At 55.3% G+C, this 13,326-nt stretch overlaps 3 protein-coding genes across 4 annotated transcripts; 1 reads left to right on the top strand and 2 right to left on the bottom strand.

Moving 5' to 3' along the window:
• Positions 1 to 630: 630 nt before the first annotated feature.
• Positions 631 to 2,121, bottom strand: LOC118832774 (activator of basal transcription 1-like). The gene is given in 4 exon segments (XM_036740122.1): positions 631 to 1,205; positions 1,288 to 1,478; positions 1,810 to 2,082; positions 2,085 to 2,121. Coding segments are annotated over 4 exon segments (870 nt in total). The 3' UTR covers positions 631 to 836.
• A 2,447-nt stretch (positions 2,122 to 4,568) lies between these two features.
• On the top strand, positions 4,569 to 11,652 carry GRM6 (glutamate metabotropic receptor 6). The gene is made up of 11 exons (XM_036740007.1): positions 4,569 to 4,656; positions 5,436 to 5,926; positions 6,047 to 6,263; positions 6,842 to 6,977; positions 7,254 to 7,408; positions 7,869 to 8,015; positions 8,095 to 8,295; positions 9,232 to 9,368; positions 9,885 to 10,508; positions 10,759 to 11,070; positions 11,453 to 11,652. The coding sequence occupies exons 1-11, from the start codon at positions 4,569 to 4,571 to the stop codon at positions 11,642 to 11,644; spliced, it is 2,700 nt and encodes an 899-aa protein (XP_036595902.1). The 3' UTR covers positions 11,645 to 11,652.
• LOC118832742 (ZW10 interactor-like) lies at positions 11,577 to 13,326 on the bottom strand. Of its 2 annotated transcripts, none has more exons than XM_036740079.1 (7): positions 13,258 to 13,326; positions 12,998 to 13,100; positions 12,715 to 12,823; positions 12,388 to 12,611; positions 12,184 to 12,305; positions 11,996 to 12,094; positions 11,577 to 11,659 (listed from the first exon to the last, which is right to left on the bottom strand). In XM_036740079.1, exons 1-6 carry the CDS (start codon positions 13,317 to 13,319, stop codon positions 12,016 to 12,018), a joined length of 699 nt encoding a protein of 232 aa, XP_036595974.1. In that variant the 5' UTR covers positions 13,320 to 13,326; the 3' UTR covers positions 11,577 to 11,659; positions 11,996 to 12,015. The 2 variants fall into 2 exon arrangements, with proteins under 2 accessions (XP_036595974.1, XP_036595975.1); XM_036740080.1 differs by having other exon boundaries at positions 12,998 to 13,082; positions 13,258 to 13,319.

Genomic DNA, 13,326 nt, shown 5'->3' with positions numbered 1-13,326 from the left:
ATGGGGCTATTATACTCCTATCCCAGAAAGATTCTCTACTTGCTATAAGCACCCTTCAGTGCCACTGAAGGGTGCTGGAAATGTGGTAGGGACCCACCCAACTCCAGGAACTTCTAGTCTTGATGGTTTCATCCGTTAGTGACTTAATTCTTCAGGGTTTCGTCAGAAAATAAGGACTTGAAGGCACAAAGCACAGGGAGCATCCTGAAAGGTCAAAGTGTGGTCTCCCTTAGCGTGCTCACCAGCATTTCTAGGGAGTCTCCTATCTGGACAGAAGCTGAGTTCTTCAGACTCAATCCTCCCTGTTTCTGATCCCACCAGCAACAGAGCTAGTGTGCACTGCCCTGTAGCCTTTCTGGCCACGGGACGATCCCAATGGCACACACTGCCCCTTGGATCCAGCTTGGTTCTAGTCAGATTCATCTCTACACCTTATCCCTTTTCCCCCAGTTCTGGAATGCTCTCCCTGTCTCCCCCAGGAAACCTTATATGATCACTCCTCTTCAGAGATGGAGCAGGGAGATATGAAAACTGATGCTGCCCAGGGTTGGGCCCAAAGGCCCATACACATCCAGACACATTTTTGGCAATACGTTCTTTAAATCATAGGATTGCAAAGAAAAAAGGCAGTCCCTACTGTAACACTTTATTGTTACTTGAAAGTTAAGGCCGTATCCTGAATTTATCAAGCCAAACCCGTTGCTGGGAAGCTTTGATTGGGCTTCCAATCCAATGAATCCAGAACAGAACAAGATTTCCACATCCCTGTCAGGCCCTTCTGCACAATGCTGGCCATGCTGAGATGCTGAGGTCATTAAAGTCAGTTTCACAGACACTTAGGCCCCAGGGTGGAAAATTTTGGTCAGCAAAGGCTCATTTGGCTGGGCCTTCTCAGCAAACTCGTGCATCTGGGCTTGTAGTTCCTTGCCCTGGCTGGCCTGAATCTCTTTGTGCTTTCTGATCTCCAGCTCTGTGGGGTGCTGGAAGAAGCCCCAGCTCTTCTCTTGGACTACTGATCCCTCCCCACAAGCAGCCAACGCAGCTTCTGCCTTCTTCAGGAAATGTTTGCTTTTCTCCACACTCTGCAGATAAAAGTCTGTTTCCCGCTTGGCCTGAGAGATCTCTGCCCAAACACGCTGCTGCCGGACCTGCCTTTCATAGGCCAGGCGCTCGCTCAGATGGCACCACTTGAATCGGTGCAGGTACTGGGAAGGAAGGCCACCAGCAGGTCAGCGACGCTGCCCAGCCCGGCCCTCTCTGTCCTGCCCACCATGTGCCCGGCCTCACCTTCAGGTTCCAGAGGTCATAGCGGAAGGGGCTTCGGCGCTGGGAGCCCATGGGGGTGTTGTGCAGGCTGGCCACCACCAGCTTGGCCACCCGCTTGTCCCGGAACTCTACCCAGCCCTCGGTGTAGCCCTGCCCCTGGCGGCGGCGGCCCCCCGACCTGGCCGTCGTCTTCTTCCATCGGCCCAATCGATCTGGGGTGCCGGAGGAGGGCCGGCCAAACAGACAAACGGAAGGGTCAGGGTCAAGGCCCAGGCCTGGGGGAGGGGGAGAACCCCCACCTCTGCCCACCACTAGTGTGTGGCCTGCGGGAGAGTCTAACTTACTTTGCAGGGGTAGAAACTGAAGGACGGAAGGTCCCACCCACAGCCTTTTTAAGGCTTTCCTCCAGGCTTGGGGGGCGGGGCGGGAGGGGCTAGGAGCCTAGACCCCGCCTCCTCGTTCCTCTCTTCCCGGTGCCCCCACCCGCCGCGCCTGCGCGCTAGCCGCCCTCCCTGCCCGCCACGTGTGTGTGCTGAGGCTCACCCTCTGGCTGGAAGTAGACACGGCCGATGTCGCCGTGGCCGCTGAGCAGGTTCCGCACGTGCAGGGGCTGGAAGCACGGCGGGATATGCCCTAGGTAGATGACGCCGGGCACCACCCGCCTTCCGCTCGTCCCGAGTTCCCCTGCCGGCTCCGACGACTCCGACCACGCCGACCCGAACTCCGGCGGAGAGCTCGCACCGAACCCCTCGGAGTCCGGCTCTAGCCTCGCCGCCCTCATCGCCATCCGGGACACCTCGAGCGCCGACAGCAGCTACGCCCAATGAGGAACCCCGCCGGCTGGGCCCGACCCATCAGTGCTACCCCCCCCCCCCTCCCGCTCGCTCTGTCCCTGAAGCCCGGGGCGGGGCAGCGAGACGCCGGCCAGGGTGACCAATCGGGCGAGGCCGGACGGGCGGGGCGGGGCCGGGAGAGCCGCGAGAGCGCAGGCGCAAGCCCCAGGGGGCCGCCCAGGTTGCTCAATGACTTCCGGCCGGTTGTGCAGGCTCGCGCCCGGGGACGTACGCACGCAGCACGTGCGGAGTGCGCGCGCAAGGGCGGGTCTACAAACGCACGCACGCCCTCACGCCGCGAGCCAGCCCTCTCTAGCTCCCCCCCCCCCCCCCGCCCCGGCGCCGCGGGGGGCTACTCCATGCCCCTTCCCTCTACGCTTTTCGGCCTGGGCTAGCTGTACCCTCTTCCCCAGGGTCGCCTGGGCTTCAGCGGAGACCCAGGATGGGCTCAGCTCGGGCCCGTCGGGGCTTCCACCGCTCACGGCCCCCGTGCTCTTGCCCAGCTGCCCCGACATGGGCTTGGCGTTGTTCGGCTGCGGAAAGCGGCCGACGATCGGGCAAGGAAGGGCCCGTGCCCTTGTAGCGCCGGCCAAAGCTGGAAGGCGAGTAACCCTAAATGCCTCTGTGCTGCCCAGGAGGGCCGGCGGCTTGGAAGTGCCCGGCAAGCTTTGCAGGAGTTTTCGCGGAAGAAAATGAGAAAAGTGGGCGAAATAACATGACAGTGACTACCACAGAGGGACAGCTAGGTGGCGCCCTGGCCCTGTAGTCAGGAGGACCTGAGTTCAAATGCGGCCTCAGACACTTGACACTCACTACCTGTGTGACCCTGGGCAAGTCACGCCCCACCCCCCAACCAAACCAAAACAGGACTATCACAAAGTAGTAAAAACTGGATGTTGCCAGATTACAGGGATTAAGCTTGGTTTTAGCACAGTGCCTGGCATATGGTACGGGCTTAATGTGTGTGGGTTGATTGATCCCAAAGAAGAGATGGGGGTGGGGAGGGTGGCACAGCGGGGAGACAACTCACACTCCTTTTCAGAGGTGGGAGGTCAGCAGGTGTGGAACTTTGCAAATAACGTCGGGGTTGGGGTTTGGTTGGTTTTTATGCATTCATTAATCAATATTGCTGAACTCTGTTGCCCCTTTCTACTTTTTCTTTTTGAAAAAGTTTATTTTAAGAGATGGCTCTCTTGGAAGTGGCAGGTGGAGGGATAAAACTAGACCACATGAAATGAAAAGAAACCTCGCGTGTACCCCTTGGCTGGCCTTCAGCCCCTCCCCTTTAATCTGGGCTAATGGTTGCTAGATCATACCCCCCCCCCCTTAATCCTAGGCCTCTATCCTCCCCCAGCCTTGCCTCTCCCTGACAAGATAATCCCTTAAAGATCCAACATAATCATCTCATTGAAAGCTCCAGCTGGGTCGGTTGGAGCTCTGAAACAGGCTGGGGGACCAGTCTCTGATTACACTCAGCTTTGAATCTTGCAATGGACCCAAGAACTTTTGAGGGACCGACCTTCCCTTTTCTAAGACACTGAATGGCAAATGCTAGAACAGTGGTGTGTCCAGATCCACTAGGCCCCTAGACCCAGGGAACCACAGGCTCAGAGAGGGAAAAGGATTGTCCCATTGGAATGGAAGGTCCTTGAGGATTTTCACTGTTGTCTGCGTTTGGCACATTTCCTGGCATATGGTGGGCATTTCATAAACACTTGTCAGTGATTGTTAGAGTGTGGGGTAGAGATCCAATTCCCAACATGCCCAATCTAACCTCCTTATTTCACAGCCAAGGGAACTGAGCTTCCAGGAAGGGTGGGGACTTGCCAGGGATCACATCACAGGTCAGAATGTCAGAAGCTGTGGTTTCTAATTAGAAAAAGTCCTTAAGCTAAGAGAAGGCTCAGAGATCCTCTAGCTCACTGTCTTTTATTTGTTAAAGGGAGAAACAGGGCCCAAGGAGGAACTCATCTGAAGGCAGGGCAAAGTTAGGAGTCCAAGACGTCTGCGAGAGACTTTCTCCACTGGAACTTGGCCATGGCCAAGGAAATATAAGGGAAAGGGCTCAGAGATCTAGTGCCCAAAGACTTGGGGGGAGGGAGGGGCTAGAGTCCTTCTATTCTAGTCTCCAATCTCTCTGCCTGCAAAATGAGCAGTGTGTTTGGGGGCTGTCCGAGGGATTTGCTGGTTTTAACCCTAAACGCATCACCTTCTATTCCTTGACATCTGGCACTCAGGCCTGGGGCCAGGGAAGAACCCTCCCCATTCCCTCCCCATCCAGGTGGCCAGGGAATGCCTGGTTCCCCTGATAGGCAGCTCAGTCTGTTGTGAGGAAGCTCATAGGACAGGGATCCAAGGGGTGCCAGGCTTCAGAGAGTGAAATAGAGTGGCAGAGCTGTCCAGGAAGAAGAAAAGCTGGAGCCTTGAAAGATATAACTGGTTGGATTTGTAAGCAGTGAAGGGGAGGAAATGAACCCAGCAGGGCTTAGGGAAGCCAGGTGCCGAAGCATCAGCCAGAAAAGGTTTCCCTCAGGAGGCAGCAGGAATTTCCAGGAAGGTAAGGATGGTCGCAGAGTGTCATGGAGAGAAAGAAAAGCCAAAAATGGAGGGTGGGGTGTTGGGACCCTGAAATTCAAGGGCAAGTGAGGCAGGTCCTGCCTCGAATGAATTAGATCCAAGGCTTCTTTCAGCCAAAGACAAGGTGTATTAGAACACTGGTCGGTCAGTCAGGTGGTGCATGAGGTTTTAAGAATCTGCCCTATTGTGACACTTGTATTGAAAAGCAGGCCAGACTGAATCTGAGCCATTGGCGGGACTCTTAAGGAGTCTGAGCATTTTAATGGGAGGCAGCAGAAAAACGGAAAGATCTAGAAGTGGCCAAGTATTCTAGGCTAACTGCGAGGTAACAGGGAAGGACCTGCAAGGGCCAAGGGCCTGGCGCCATGTGGAATTAAGAAGAGGTCTAGGGTGGGGCCAACACTGGGAAGGGCCGGGCACCCCCTGCCAACACCAGGGACCTGGGCCACATGGCAAAAGTCCAGGGCTTTTCCTTTCTGGCCTCCAGATCCCAAAGACATGGTCTTTTCCTTTTGGGGCTTCAGGGGGATCAGGAGGCAATGTTAAAAACAAGCTGGGGAGGGGTTGCCTCGGGGAGAGGTTCTACACCTGTTCCACAGATAGGGTGAAGTGAGGCCCAAGGAAGGAAGGAGCTTGAGAATAAGACAAAGGACAAACAGAGGAAGAGCGAGCTGGCAATAGTGAGTGAGCCAGGCTGGCAGCTGTTGGGCAGCTCAGGGTCGGGCTGGGCATTGTGGATCTCACTGTCTCCTCCCTCAGGACTCTGCTGCTTCTGTGTCCCCTGCCGGCTGCCACTGCTGCTACTGCTGCTGGGACCCCTGGCCTGCATTGGGGTGCAGTGTGCCGTTGGGGAAGCAGTGAGGCTCCCAGGGGATGTGATGCTTGGTGGCCTGTTCCCTGTGCATGCTCGGGGAGCAGCGGGAGCTGCTTGTGGGCCAGTGAAGAAGGAGCAGGGTGTGCACCGTCTGGAGGCCATGCTCTACGCCCTGGACCGCATCAATGAGGACCCAGGCCTGCTGCCTGGAGTGCGTCTAGGCGCTCGTCTGTTGGACACGTGCTCCCGGGACACACATGCCTTGGAGCAGGCCCTCACCTTCGTTCAGGCACTACTTCGGCCTGCCTCTGGGGCCCGCTGCCCAGGGGGTGGCCAGCCCATAGGGGCCCTGCCAGAGCAGCGTGTGGCAGCTGTCGTGGGCGCCTCGGCCAGCTCTGTTTCCATCATGGTGGCCAACGTGCTTCGACTCTTCGCTGTGTGTGATCAGGGGTGGGAGTGGAAGGAGGGTTGGAGTGTCAGTGTGTGTGTATGTGTGTGTTGGGGGTGGGGAGGAATGCTCCCAACCCATTGACGGAGACTGAGCTGTTCCCCTCAGATCCCTCAGATCAGCTACGCATCCACAGCCCCGGAGCTCAGCGACAATGCCCGCTATGACTTTTTCTCTCGGGTGGTGCCACCAGATTCCTACCAAGCTCAAGCCATGGTGGATGTTGTGCGGGCTCTGGGCTGGAACTATGTGTCCACTCTCGCTTCTGAGGGCAACTATGGGGAGAGCGGGGTTGAGGCCTTTGTGCAGATCTCCCGAGAAGCCGGTGAGCACAGCAGAGGAGTGAGGGGGAGGGAGAATCTGCGTGGGGAACTGAAGCCACTGGAGAGGTCAGCTAGGCCTAGCCCTCCCCACCACTCTGCCTCCTGCCCATTTGACAGAGGATAAAACAAAGGCAGCCCAGAGAGGACATGCAGATAGTACCCAGCAGAGGTCTGATTTTAAGCCACATCCTTCAACTGACTTTTGCCACTGCACCACAAAGAAAAGGTGACAAGAAAACAATGCTTGATCCCTCCAGGCAGTGTTCTCTAGTTCCCAAGAGGATCTTCCAGGTCCCTCCCATAGACTAGATAGAGCTTATCAGCTACAGGACCACAGAGGGCAAGTAGCTGGACCCTGGTGTCCTGCCAGGGTACTTCCTGAGGCTAGGGAGACCTCCCCCACCCCTTCCTCACCCATGACATTGAGGGTGCTCTCCCCAGGCTAAGGTCTCAGAGTGTGCTTCTCCTTGGGAAACTAATGGATGCAGCAGAAAGTGGCCAATGGGCAGGGTGGGGGAGGTAGGTCTGGGCTGGGTATGAAATGTGATGGGCCACATCTCTTGTCTGGGGTGGGCCCCAGGAGGTGTCTGCATTGCTCAGTCCATCAAAATCCCCCGAGAACCAAAGCCTGGAGAATTTGATAAGGTCATCAAAAGGCTCATGGAGACTCCCAATGCCCGAGGAATCATCATCTTTGCCATTGAGGACGACATCAAGTAAGGAGATGGGGCTGCTATGATAGAGAGGGACCCTTGGCCCAAGAATAATGAAGAGGCCAGACCCTTCTCTCTTCTCATTGGCCCACGAGGACTCATGGGTTATTTCCTCTATTGATGCAATTCAGCTCTGTCTACTTGGGGTGAAGGGCATGTACTGGAAGGAGGGAGGGGGGAGAGTGATCCACCTGACAGCTCTAAGATTCCCAGACCTCAGGCTTTCCCCAATTACACGCCCGCCCCACCTCATCTTCCTTTTGACCCCCACCTCCCTAGGCGGGTCCTGGAAGCTGCACAACAGGCCAACCTGACAGGTCACTTCCTGTGGGTTGGCTCAGACAGTTGGGGGGCCAAGACCTCTCCCATTCTGAACGTTGAGGATGTGGCAGTGGGTGCCATCACCATTCTTCCCAAACGGGCTTCCATTGATGGTGAGTAGCTTCTTTGAACACTCGAACGTAAAAGGCAATTCTCAAAAAAGAGGTAGCGTTTGATGTGAACATAGGAGGTGGTGCTGGGAAAACAGAGAGGGCTCTTTGAAGGTGAGGTTGGAAAAGGGAGCTACAAGGGATCAGAAAGTACCTTCACCTGGCAGCTTCTTCAGTCATAAGCCTTCAAAATGGTAAGTTCCATAACTACCGAACCAGATCTAAAGGTGACCCCCAAGTGAGCATGTGATTTGGTACCTTCCCTAATTGTACCCATTTTCAATACTAGCTTAGTCATGAGATGGTGCATCCCCTTCATTTATTCCTATCTGTCTCTCTCTAGCCAGAGAGGCATTGCCCTGCAACCCTGATAAGAGTCAGGAGGGCAGTGAACTAACCTGACCCTGACACCTGATAGTGCCTCCAGGGCATGGATCCATGCATCTTTCCTTCTGCCAACTAGGGTTTGACCAGTATTTCACCACCCGCTCCTTAGAGAACAACCGGAGGAACATCTGGTTTGCTGAATTCTGGGAAGACAATTTTAACTGCAAGCTGACAACAGGCTTTGGTGTCCAATCTGATGATGCTGCCACCCGAAAGTGCACAGGTGAGGGGCAGGCACAAGAGAGGGGCATGGGGCTGGGCCATGGACACTGGACCCAAATCTTGTTCTTCTCTGGGCACAGGTGAAGAGAGGATTGGCCGAGACTCGGCCTACAAGCAGGAGGGCAAGGTGCAGTTTGTGATCGACGCTGTCTACGCCATCGCCCATGCCCTCCACAGCATGCATCAGGCTCTGTGTCCAGGCTACACTGGCCTTTGTCCCGCCATGAGTCCCACTGATGGGCGAACGCTCCTGCACTACATCCGAGCGGTTCACTTCAATGGTAAGAGGGGCCAACCAGCCAGATGGGCAGAGCCCCAGGGGAATGCAGATTGGCCCAGGTCGCCAAGAAAGGATGAGCATTTGCAATTAGAAGCTTCACAAACCTAGAACCTTCTATGAAGAGCATAGAGCTGGTCATTAGGAGACTTAGGTTCAAGTCTTGGCTCTAAAAGTCCCTTGGTTTGGGAACCTTTTCTCCTGTGGGCCTTACTCTCTGCTTTTGTAAGATGAGGTAGTTGGAATGTCTGCTCTTGAAGGGCTGACATTCTAGACTTCACACCTGCCTTTTCCCACTGTTAGGAAGAATAAGGGATCCTTCTAGCAGAGCGGGGCTTTCATCCCAGGAAGCCTTAGCACAGTAGGCCTTTACGTTGGCAGAGCTGACTGCTCTGCTTGAACTGAGTCTGTGCTGGAGTTAGGGGAACACTGGCATCATGTAGGCCTGGGATGCATGGCTTTTCCAATTATTTGTTTAAATATGTACACACATAAATCTCCCCATCAAAACAGTGAGACTTATAGATACACATGTATATGGCTCTTTGCAGTTTGCAAAACACTATACAAATGTTGTTATCTCAGTGGAGCCTCCTGGCATTCTGATCTCCAGTTTACAGTTGAGGAAACTGAGGCAGAAGCAAAGTGACTTGCCCAGGCCCGCACAGCTACTTGAGTGTCTGAATTTAGATCTTTCTTACTCCCGGTCCAGGCCACCTAGTTGTTTCTCGTGTTTATAAAAAAGATTGTCTTTCTATGTGTTAGGAGTCAAATGTGACCATCACCCTGTGAGGACCCACCTAGGCCTTGGACTGTTTTCCTGGTTCAGAGGGCATCAGAGATGGAGTCTTCTCTTTGGACTCACGATTGGGCGGGCTGCTCCGACAGTGGCAGTAGGAAAACAGAGCAGGGAGACTTAGGGCAATTCCTCCCTCTCCAGGCAGTGCAGGGACCCCTGTGATGTTCAATGAGAATGGTGACGCTCCTGGACGCTATGACATCTTCCAGTACCAAGTGACAAACGGCAGCGGAGGCTACCGTGCCGTGGGCCAGTGGACTGAATCCTTGAAGCTCAATGTGAGTGGGGTTTGCGGCTGAGGGAGCAGGGAAGGGTGGGCAGGGCACAGGACTGAGAAACGAGCGGGTGATTGCAGAGTCCTCATGGTCTCTCTAGGAATGTCAGATTCCAAGGCAGCTCCAGGGGGACACCCCTGACATGGCAGGTTTGGTGCCTTCATGGACCTCTGGGGCTTTCTTTAGCAAGAGAACCGATGGTGGCATCTTCCTTGTGGAACCAGCAGGAGTGGGGTGGAGGTGGGGGGTTGGAAGCTAAAAAGAGAAGCAAGAAAGGGAGACCCAGTGAGGGTCAGGGAGGAGGGCCTGAGAAGATGCAACGCTGGGCTCCATGGATAGGCTTCAGAGGGGTCCAGGCACTTCAATGGGAAAAACACTGCATCCTGATTTCCCCTCATGTGTAATTCTAATTTGGCACTTCCTTCAGTTATTTCAAAAGATGATCCTAGAAGGGGTCTGTGAGGCCCTCCAAAGGTGAAGAAAGTGTTTGAGGTGATTCCCTGTGGCCTCTGCCCTCAGGTAGAAGAATTGGAATGGTCAGGCAGTCCCTTGCTGCCCCCGACTTCCCTGTGCAGCCTCCCATGTGGGCCTGGGGAGCGAAAGAAGATGGTGAAAGGCGTCCCCTGCTGTTGGCATTGTGAACCTTGTGATGGCTACCGCTACCAGGTGGATGACTTTACCTGTGAGGCCTGCCCACTAGGAGCCAGGCCCACATTGAATCACACCGGCTGCCGGCCCACACCTGTCATCCGCCTCGACTGGGCCTCTCCCTGGGCCATCTTGCCCCTCCTGCTGGCTGTGGCAGGCATTGTAGCCACTGCCACTGTACTGGTCACCTTTATAAGGCACCACAATACCCCCATTGTCCGGGCCTCGGGCCGTGAGCTCAGCTACATCCTCCTCACGGGCATCTTCCTTATCTATGTCATCACCTTCCTCATGGTGGCTGAGCCAGGCACTACCATCTGCGCTGCCCGACGCCTCCTTCTTGGGCTAGGCACTGCCTTGAGCTACTCTGCCCTGCTCACCAAGACTAACCGCATCTACCGCATCTTTGAGCGAGGCAAGAGGTCCGTCACCCCACCACCCTTCATCAGCCCCACCTCCCAGCTCGTCATCACCTTCAGCCTGACTTCCGTACAGGTTTGTTTTCTGTGCCTGCACTGTTGTGGCAAGGCCAAAGTTCATGGAGATCAGGGAAGGGGGTGGAGGGCTTTTTCAGAAAGACAAAGAACCCATTTTGGTAAACTCAGTTCCCAAGAAGGGTCTTATTTAAAAAATGATGAAGGCACTAGAAAGTGAAGAATCCCTTCCAGTAAAGTAGCTCAGCAGCCTTAATTGGGTTCCTTTTAAAGTGGCTTTTGGGGAAAACTGATTTTTCAGGTTTTTTCAGGTCATAGGTGTAGTAGCCTGGTTGGGTTTCCAGCCACCGCACAGTGTCATCGACTATGAAGAACAGCGGACACCAGACCCAGAACAAGCTCGGGGTGTCCTCAAGTGTGATATGTCAGATCTCTCTCTGATTGGCTGCCTTGGCTATAGCCTGGTACTCATGGTAACCTGCACTGTCTACGCAGTCAAAGCTCGTGGGGTTCCAGAGACGTTCAATGAGGCGAAGCCCATTGGCTTCACCATGTACACCACCTGTATCGTGTGGCTTGCTTTCGTACCCATCTTCTTTGGTACAGCCCAGTCTGCTGAGAAGGTAAGGATCCAGCCCTGCAGTGCTGCCTGACTGCCTGCCCATTTAGCATTCTTGTGAAGAATCTAGAATTCAGTCACTTCTACATCTGAATATTCATCAATTAATTTCATCATGCATTTGTTCATCTCGTTAGCCTGTTCATACATGTTGCCAATCATTCATTTCACCCTGTGTTCACCTGTGGATTTTATTCATTCATCCTTTTCCTTCTCCTCCACCCTGCCCATAGTAGGCCCTTTCCAACCCCTCAAATGCCATCCAGCCTTTTGGTGGGGCCCCACCCAGGGAGTGATCTCTTGTCCTTTGGCCACTGAGGGCCATCCCCAGATCCCTGGTACAGGGCAGGGAAGGGCCAGGCCAACTCCCCTTTCCTTTGGATCAGATATACATCCAGACCACAACACTGACTGTGTCCATGAGCCTCAGTGCCTCGGTCTCCCTGGGGATGCTCTATGTGCCCAAGGTGTATGTCATCATCTTCCGTCCTGAGCAGAATGTTCAAAAGCGCAAGCGGAGCTTCAAGGCAACTTCTACTCTGGTAGCCCCCAGTGAGGAGGGCAGTACTACAAAGTAGCTGGAGGAGGGCTGCCTGGAGGAAGAAGGCTGGGTCTCAGAAGGTGTGAGTGCTCTGAGGCAACTATAGGCTGGGCATTGGGCTGTTCTTTTGAGTGTAGCCCAGGGTCTGGTTGTGGGGCTGGGGGAAAACAGAGGAGGAAGAGGAAATTCACAGAGGATGGGAAGGCTTGAAGCCAGGGGGGCCTTTGGGGAGGCTAAAGTCTTTGTTCTGAGTGGTCTGTTCCCGGTGGTCTTCGAGGAGTGCCTTGGAGGGGTGGGGGTGGGGGGCGGTGGGGGCGGGGTGGATGGTCCCCACACCCTCATTAATCTTGGCAAAGCAAAAAAGGGCTGCCAGCTGTATTGGCCATGCCTTTGAGGAGGTGGGAGGGGTTACTGCAGGAGGCTTGCTGGAGTTCCATCCCCCTCAGCACCATGCAGCATCTCCAGAAGTCCTAGGAAGGTGCCAAGCCTGTGGGAACAGAGGCTGATGCTCAGCACCCTGTCCTCCTCCAGCCCCCCGCCCCCTTCCTCTTTCATGCCTGTCCTGTTGGGCCCCACCTCTGCGCACTCTCCTGCTCTTCGGACTGGAGAGTCAGCACTTGCACCCGGTGTTTGTTGGCATTCTCCAGGTGTTCCTTCTGGGCCTGGGCTCCAGCCACTAAGCGCTGCCTTTGCTTTTCCTATGAAGACAGAAGCAAGACTGCTGCCATCTTGCTGCTGCCCTGGGAGAACCCTTCCTCAGCTGCCCTCCCATTCCCTCACCTGCTCTTGCCTCCGCTGGGCCTGGGCCATGTTCCTCCCCTCCTCCAAAGCCTGCCTTTTGGCCTGAGCCTGCCTCAGAGCAGTCCCCAATAAAGCCTGCTTCCTCTTGCTGGCCTCCAGTTGCTCTAGGGCCTTCGGCAAGGCAGCCTCAATAGCTTCCACCTGCTTCTGGTGCTCAGCCTTCAGGTCCTTCCAGAGCTGTTGGGCCGCACTGGCTTCTGCCCCTGGATCAGGGAAGAGGGAAATGGGAGTCCAGTTCTCTCTGATGCCTCTCCCTGCTTATCCCTCCAGACAGGGCCCCCCCCCAAGGGGTTCAGGAGCTCTCACGGATTTCTTCTTCAGTGTTCACAGTCATGTCCACGTGCTGTAGGAACCCCTGAAGGGCATCTACCATCTGCAGCTGGCTCCACAGCAACTTCTCCTTCTTCCTTGAGTCCTGGAGGGGAGGGTTCAGGAATACATTTCAAAACACCTTCTCAGATAGAAACTACACATGCCCTTAAAGTCAGAATCTCAAAGGGTAGGGAACGGTTCTCTTTGAGCTCTGGATGTCACTGGGAAAAAGGGGCGTCCCAAAGCGCTCTCTAGGAATGGCTCTCCAAGTGCTCACCTTCAAGAACTCTGCCAGCAGAGCGGATGAAGCGTCCTCCTGAACGCCGGGGCCCGCCAAGGCAGCTGAGGCGGCAGCCAGAGCCCTGGGGGGGCAGAGGGGGCTAGGTGGGAAGAGGAAATGAGCCCCAGACCTGGCCACCACGTCCATCTAGAGCCTCGTCTTCCACCCCCCCCACCCCATTCCGATCCCCGGTCCCTGACACCGACTCAGCCCCAGACTACCCACCCCCCACTTTGATTCCCCCCAAGCCCGCTTACTCGCCCGCCGCTATCGCTGCAGCAGCCACAGCCACACCTTCCCCGGTATCCTCAGCCGCCATCGCTTTG

This window comes from Trichosurus vulpecula, chromosome X, assembly GCF_011100635.1.
Source record: "Trichosurus vulpecula isolate mTriVul1 chromosome X, mTriVul1.pri, whole genome shotgun sequence".
Classification (NCBI taxonomy): domain Eukaryota; kingdom Metazoa; phylum Chordata; class Mammalia; order Diprotodontia; family Phalangeridae; genus Trichosurus; species Trichosurus vulpecula.
The sequence above is the reverse complement of the archived record's forward strand: the minus strand, read 5'-3'. Positions and strand labels throughout refer to the sequence as shown.